This window comes from Triticum dicoccoides, chromosome 4B (assembly GCF_002162155.2).
Source record: "Triticum dicoccoides isolate Atlit2015 ecotype Zavitan chromosome 4B, WEW_v2.0, whole genome shotgun sequence".
Lineage (NCBI taxonomy): Eukaryota > Viridiplantae > Streptophyta > Magnoliopsida > Poales > Poaceae > Triticum > Triticum dicoccoides.
This window is the reverse complement of record NC_041387.1, coordinates 36,368,810-36,376,060: the sequence shown is the minus strand read 5'-3', so window position 1 is coordinate 36,376,060 and position 7,251 is coordinate 36,368,810. Positions and strand designations below refer to the sequence as shown.

The following is a 7,251-nucleotide window of genomic DNA, read 5'->3' as shown; positions in this document are numbered from 1 at the left end:
CTGAGCCGCTTCATCCAACAATACTGCCGAATCAAAGTATGACATGCTGGTAAGCAGTATGATTATTATCGCCCACAACTCTTTGTGTTCTACTCATGCATATAACATCTACGCATAGACCTGGCTCGGATGCCACTGTTGGGGAACGCGGTAATTTCAAAATTTTCCTACGATCACGCAAGATCTATCTATGTGATGCATAGCAACGAGAGGGGAGAGTGTGTCCATGTACCCTCGTAGACCAAAAGCGGAAGCGTTTAGTTAACGCGGTTGATGTAGTCGAACGTCTTCGCAATCCAACCGATCAAAGCACCGAACGTACGGCACCTCCGCGTTCAATACACGTTCAACTTGGGGACGTACCTCGTACTCTTGATCCAGTTGAGGCCGAGGGAGAGTTTCGTCAGCACGACGGCGTGGTGATGGTGATGATGAAGTTACCGGCGCAGGGCTTCGCCTAAGCACTACGACGATATGACCGAGGTGTGTAACTGTGGAGGGGGCACCGCACACGGCTATAACAATTGTCAATTTGTGTGTCTAACGGGTGCCCCCTCCCCCGTATATAAAGGAGTGGAGGAGGGGGAGGGATGACCCTCTATGGCGCACCCAAGGAGGGAGTCCTACTCCCAGCGGGAGTAGGATTCCCCTTTCCCAAGTTGGAGTTGGAGAGGAAGGAAGGGGGAGAGAGAGGGAAGGAAAGGGGGGGGGGCGCCCCCCACCCAATTTAGATTGGGCTTGGGGAGGGGGGCGCACTTCACCTGGCCGCCTCCTCCTCTCTCCCACTAAGGCCCAATAAGTCCCATACACTCCCCGGGGTGTTCTATTAACCCCCGGTACTCCGGTAAATGCCCGAACTCATCCGGAACCATTCCGATGTCCAAACATAGTCGTCCAATATATCAATCTTTATGTCTCGACCATTTCGAGACTCCTCGTCATGTTTGTGATCACATCCGAAACTCCGAACTACCTTCGGTACATCAAAACACATAAACTCATAATACCAACCGTCATCGAACATTAAGCGTGCGGACCCTACGGGTTCGAGAACTATGTAGACATGACCGAGACACGTCTCCAGTCAATAACCAATAGTGGAACCTGGATGCTCATATTGGTTCCTACATATTCTACGAAGATCTTTATCGGTCAAACCGCATAACAACATATGTTTCCCTTTGTCATCGGTATGTTACTTGCCCGAGATTCGATCGTCGGTATCTCAATACCTAATTCAATCTTGTTACCGACAAGTCTCTTTACTCATTCCGTAATACTTCATCCCGCAACTAACTCATTAGTCGCAATGCTTGCAAGGCTTATAGTGATGATTATTACCGAGAGGGCCCAGAGGTACTTCTCCGAAACAGGGAGTGACAAATCCTAATCTCGATCTATGCCATCCCAACAAACACCGTCGGAGACACCTGTAGAGCACCTTTATAATCGCCCTTTTACGTTGTGACATTTGTTAGCACACAAAGTGTTCCTCCGGTATTCGGAAGTTGCATAATCTCATAGTATGAGGAACTTGTATAAGTCATGAAGAAAGCAGTAGCAATGGAACTAACACGATCATAATGCTAAGCTAACGGATGGGTCATGTCCATCACATCATTCTCCTAATGATGTGATCCTGTTCATCAAATGACAACACATGTCTATGGTTAGGAAACATAACCATCTTTGATTAACGAGCTAGTCAAGTAGAGGCATACGAGGGACTATATGTTTTGCCTATGTATTCACAATGTACTAAGTTTCCGGTTAAAACAATTCTAGCATGAATAATAAACATTTATCATGAATTAAGGAAATAAACAATAACTTTATTATTGCCTCTAGGGTATATTTCCTTCAGTGTCATGTAGTTGACGTTCACATAACACCACTAGAGGAGAGACAACATACATCTCATCAAAATATCGAACGAATACCAAATTCACATGACTACTTATAACAAGACTTCTCCCATGTCCTCAGGAACAAGCGCAACTACTCACAAATCATACTCATGTTCATAATCAGACGGGTATTGAATAACATTAAGGATCTGAACATACGATCTTCCACCGAATAAACCAACTAGCATCAACTACAAGGAGTAATCAACACTACTAGCAACCCACAGGTACCAATCTGAGGTTTTGAGACAAAGATCGAATACAAGAGATGAAGTAGGGTTTGAGAGGAGATGGTGCTGGTGAAGATGTTGATGGAGATTGACCCCCTCTAAATGAGAGGATCGATGGTGATGATGATGGCGACGATTTCCCCCTTCCGGAGGGTTGTTTCTCCGGCAGAATAGCTCCGTCGGAGCCCTAGATTGGTTCCACCAAGGTTCCGCCTCGAGACGGCGGCGCTTCGTCCCGAAAGCTTCTTTATGATTTTTTTCAGGGCAAAAGACACCATATAGCAAAAGATGGGCATTGGGGGGTTGCCAGGTGGCCCACGAGGCAGGGGGGCGCCCTGGGGGGGTAGGGCGCGCCCTCCACCCCCGTGGCTGGTTTGTGGCCCCCCTCTGGTGCTTTCTTTGCCCAATATTTTTAATATATTTCAAACTGACTTTCGTGGAGTTTCAGGACTTTTGGAGTTGTGCAGAATAGGTCTCTAATATTTGCTCCTTTTCCAGCCCAGAATTCCAGCTGTCGGCATTCTCCCTCTTCATGTAAACCTTGTAAAATAAGAGAGAAAAGGCATAACTATTGTGACATAATGTGTAGTAACAACCCTTAATGCAATAAATACTGATATAAAAGCATGATGCAAAATGGACGTATCACTACCGGTGATGGAGGAGGAGCGTGTGTGAATGTCCCTTTTGTTCTCATGCTCATACATGTGGAGAAACACCACCCTTATAAGGAGGTCCAACTCCCACCAAACTAGCAACGTGGGACTAAACTATGGCTCCACCTCTTGCCTTGCACGAATGGTCTAAGTGGGCCTCTAGGATTTATTTGGAATTTCTGAAATTGCTATTGGGCTGGCCCAAAGTAGACTAAATTCCAGCACCGCGCACTTGAACGAAGGAGAAAATCACTGGTTGGAAACGAAGCTAGGTGGCGATGATCGGCCGGCCGCAGTTGCACTTTCGGCATGCGCTTGGAGGGGCTCGTTGCACCGCCATGCGTGTATGCCTATTATTGATGGGGAAACGTTTGCTGCCGGACGACCAGCTAACAACTCGGTCGGTCGCATGCAAGCCGCGCGATTGAACCGCGATCGTGTCTCGTACACATCCTCTCGCGCGGGCCAAGCGCCATCCTTCCCCTTCCATTAGCCTTATCCCCTTCCTCACCCTTCAATCTTATCCGATGAGTAAATCAAACCCCATCCCTTGCAGCCCCTTTGTCATGGCTGATGGGCAAGCTCACTCCATGGCTGCTCTGCTCCCGTGTGTCCTCACCTAAGCTTCTCACGGCTGCGAGCCGGGACCCTGGCGCCCTTCCTAGTTGCATCTCAGGCTTGCCGCGAGCTGCGATGGGCAGGCGACGGTGGGTGACCACGGCCGGCGAGTGCTACTGCTACAACTGCTACAGCCAGATGCTGGGACCAGCACCCAGTTTTGCTACCACCGCGGTGACCGTCGCCGTAGACCCCGAGAGAAAGGAGGTACATGAGCTGCAACCAGCAGCAAAAAAGCTGGAACCGGCTAAAAAGAGCTACCACCGGCGAGAGCATAGGGTATGAGCGGCGACGCCGGCCACTGCCATTGCTGCAACGGAAGAAAAAAAAGCTGGAACCGGCGACAAAAAAAGCTACATCCGTCGACAAATAAAGCAGGCACCGGCGAGAGTATGGGCTACAAGGTACGAGCACGATGCCGCCACTGCCGATGCTTCATCCGGAGGAAAAAAAGCTACGACCGGCGACAAAAAAGTTGGCACCAGCGTGAGCAATGAGCCGTCCGCGCGCTAGCAATGTTGCAACCGATGGAGAAAGGTTGTATCCGGCCAGAACGACAGCTACTTCCGGCAACGGCGGGGGCCGTTTTTTTGCTGCAACCAGCAACTGCGGTAGCTACCACCGGCGACGGCGGCCGTGTTTTTGCTGCAACCGGCGAGAAAGACAGCTACCTCCAATGACGGCGGGGGCCAGTTTCTTTCCTGCAACCAACAACTGCGGCAGCTACCACCAGCGACTGCGGCCGTGTTTTTGCTCCAACCGGCGAGAACGACAGCTAGCTCCAGCGATGACGGGGGCCCTTTTTTTGCTGCAACCAGCAATTGCGGCAGCTACCACCAGCGACCGACACAACTACGAGTTGCACGGATGTTTCTGCGCGTGGCGACGAGGAAGATAGTACTAGCGGCGGCGCGAGCTGTCTATCTGCGAAGGGAATGGCATTCGCGACCACGGTGACGGCGACTTGTGCGGCGAAGGGGAGTGCGTGCAGCGAAGGAGCGGTTGACTTTTTCAGAGATAGAAGGCAAGGAAAGAGACGCACTAAAGGGAGCAAATCAGACGGCGCTAATCACGTTTATCGGATGGCTAGCGCTCGACCGGCCCAAATTTGGACCGGTGCACCAATACATAGCAGTCGCCTTATTGGTTTGAAAATTATGTAACGTACATTTTGTTCATGTGCAAACTTCTAGTTTAACTTCATCTGTAATGATATGCAGCCTCCATCCACGGTTACTTGACGCTGAAGTGGTTGTATCTAAGACGTTGGGAGTAGTTTGTTCATCCATGCTGGTAGTTTCCTTCTACTTTCAGCATGCATATCTTGACCATTTTGCATCCCTCCTTTCGTAAGTCGGTAGTAACCGAGGTGCTTCCGTGTCAAGGATAGAGCAGAAATGCAAAGATGCTCTCTCGATGGGTCTCTGCTCCAGCCACACGCTACACCAGTTTCCGAGAATATATCATCTCGGCGTGCATTTTGGCAGCTAGTACTAGATGCTTATGAAAAAAACAACTATACTCACTACTCGGTGAGAATATATCATCTCGGCGTACTTTTTGGTAGCGTGTGCGTGCACATAGTCAAATATGTGCGTGCACATAGTCAAATATGGGCGTGCACGACATACGGCCTCACTTTACCTATTAACTATTCCTTCACTCCGTTCCTAAATACTGTATAAGTCTTTGTAGAGATTTCATTATAAACTACATATAAAACAAAAGAAATGAATCTACATTTTAAAATGCATCTATATACATCCGCATGTGGTTCATAATGAAATCTCTACAGAGACATAATACTCCATCCCTCCGAAAAAGTTTGTCCCTTAAATGAATGTAGCCAGCACTAACTTGATGCTAGATACATTCATTTGAGGAACAATTTTTTTTTTGAACGGGAAAAGTATTTAGGAACGGAGGGAGTACTGTATATGCATGAAAGGAGTGACGAACCAAGTGGGAAAACTTGTGCATATTGAACACTCTTAAGTTTCTATACATATGTATATCCCCGATCACTAGCTTATTGTATATACTCTACTTTGCAAGCTAGAGATGCAGCACTTTTACACCTCAGCGAATCCTTGATACTCCTACTACCGTAGACTGTAGTGCTAGTATATTCCTCGCACAAAAGGTCCACGTGATACGGGCGTGCGCGACATGAGACCTCAGTTTACTCACCATATGCTTATTATACAAGTATATGTATATGCATGAAAGGGGTGACGAACCAACTCTGCATGCATGCATGCATGCAGTGTGAACATGAAGAAACTTGTGTGCTCTGGCCCCGACCACCAGCTGCCCATTGTATATATGCTACTTTGCAAGCTACTAGGAGATGCAGCACTTTTACAGCTCAGCAAATCCTTGATACTCCTATACTACTGTAGACTGCAGTGGTAGTGTATCTTCTTCGCAAGATGGTTCACGTGTTACGAGTAGTATAGAGGATACGGTGTACTACAAAACCATTCGCCGACATGTGCTGCATGCATGTTTGTCATGCCAGACACGGCCGGACAGAGGGGACACGCGTAGTTTCCAGGCAGACTTTCAACTTCAAACTTTGCTGCTCTAGGCTCAAGAATCGAGATGATACTACTAAGTACTCTGATGTGTAGTGTGTTCTTCACCCGCACGCTAACTAGCAAGGCCTCATCACACCACATGCCCGGTGCAACCTGTACGTGGGGCGCCTTCCTCGCCATTGCCTAGTCATTTCGATCTATAAGTCTATAAGTATGCCCTGTTTGCCTTTGCATCTCTGCATTGCAGTAACAGTTCTAATCCTAGTAGCCTTGTCACTCGTGTAGTAAAAGAGTCCCTAGTACTCAGTAGTATCTTGTCAAACAAGCGTAAGTAGTGCCTCGACGAAACCCTGACCAAAATGGCACGGTACTCGCGCGCCTCGCTCTCGCTGCTTCTTCTTGCGTGTTGTGCCCTTATGCGGAGCTCCTACGGCTCGAGACCGCCTCCTCTGGGGTCGCAGAAGCATGCGGTCCTATCTCCGATGGTTCACGGCGCCGCCCAACCACGCCGCCTCGGCGACACGGAAGAGGGTGCGACTGGTCATCATGGAGTAGACGCTGACGATGATGCTGTCACAGCTTCCACGATGGGCGTGGGCGATGTTGTGCCGTCGGAGCAGAGGAAGGGATCAGGGCTGCCGGTGCTGCAGCAGGCGCTGGGAAGGATGCTGGGTTCGAAGCTGGCGCGGCGGATCCTGGGAGGGGAGGCGGAGGACTCGGCGGCCGGGCCGTCGTGCCACTCCAACAACGCGCACATCACTTGTGCCCCGCCGGCGCAGCACTGACCGGGCCGGGTGCTTCTTGCGAGTCCCAGCTGATTCCTTCATCCCTTGATGCTTTCCTGTAAATTAACAGTAGCTCTTTAGATCTTGTTCTTCCAAAAATATGGAAGAATTGATGATAACCCTCCTTGTCGGTCTGCCTCTCGATCATAAACCCCTTTCCCACTGTTTTGCACTGTTTGATGCAAGACACAAAAGGGGCTTATCATCAAATCTCCCCAAAAAAATGAACCTTTCGTTATTGTTGATGATATATCATAGTACTTCATTCGTCAAGACAGTCCCTATAGTCTCCGATTCCATTTGACCCTAAAGTATTTATTACTTGGAAGGCGGTCGATCCTGTTGCTAGTGCATGGAGCACGTATATTGTTGTCGTTTTAGAAGCCGTCACTTTCCATGATTGCGTCTGATTGCGGGCGTGATGCAATCTCAGCACACCTTCAATTCCACTCCAGCTGAGTCCAAAGTCCAGTTCCAAGAATACGCGCACACGTACGTGTGCCGTGTGGGTAGGG

The 7,251-nt window shown here is 49.0% G+C and overlaps 1 protein-coding gene across 1 annotated transcript; it reads left to right on the top strand.

Annotated features, from left to right (window-relative positions):
• Positions 1 to 6,310: 6,310 nt before the first annotated feature.
• LOC119294431 lies at positions 6,311 to 6,736 on the top strand. The gene has a single exon (XM_037572596.1). It carries the CDS (start codon positions 6,311 to 6,313, stop codon positions 6,734 to 6,736), a length of 426 nt encoding a protein of 141 aa, XP_037428493.1.
• The last annotated feature ends 515 nt before the right edge of the window (positions 6,737 to 7,251 follow it).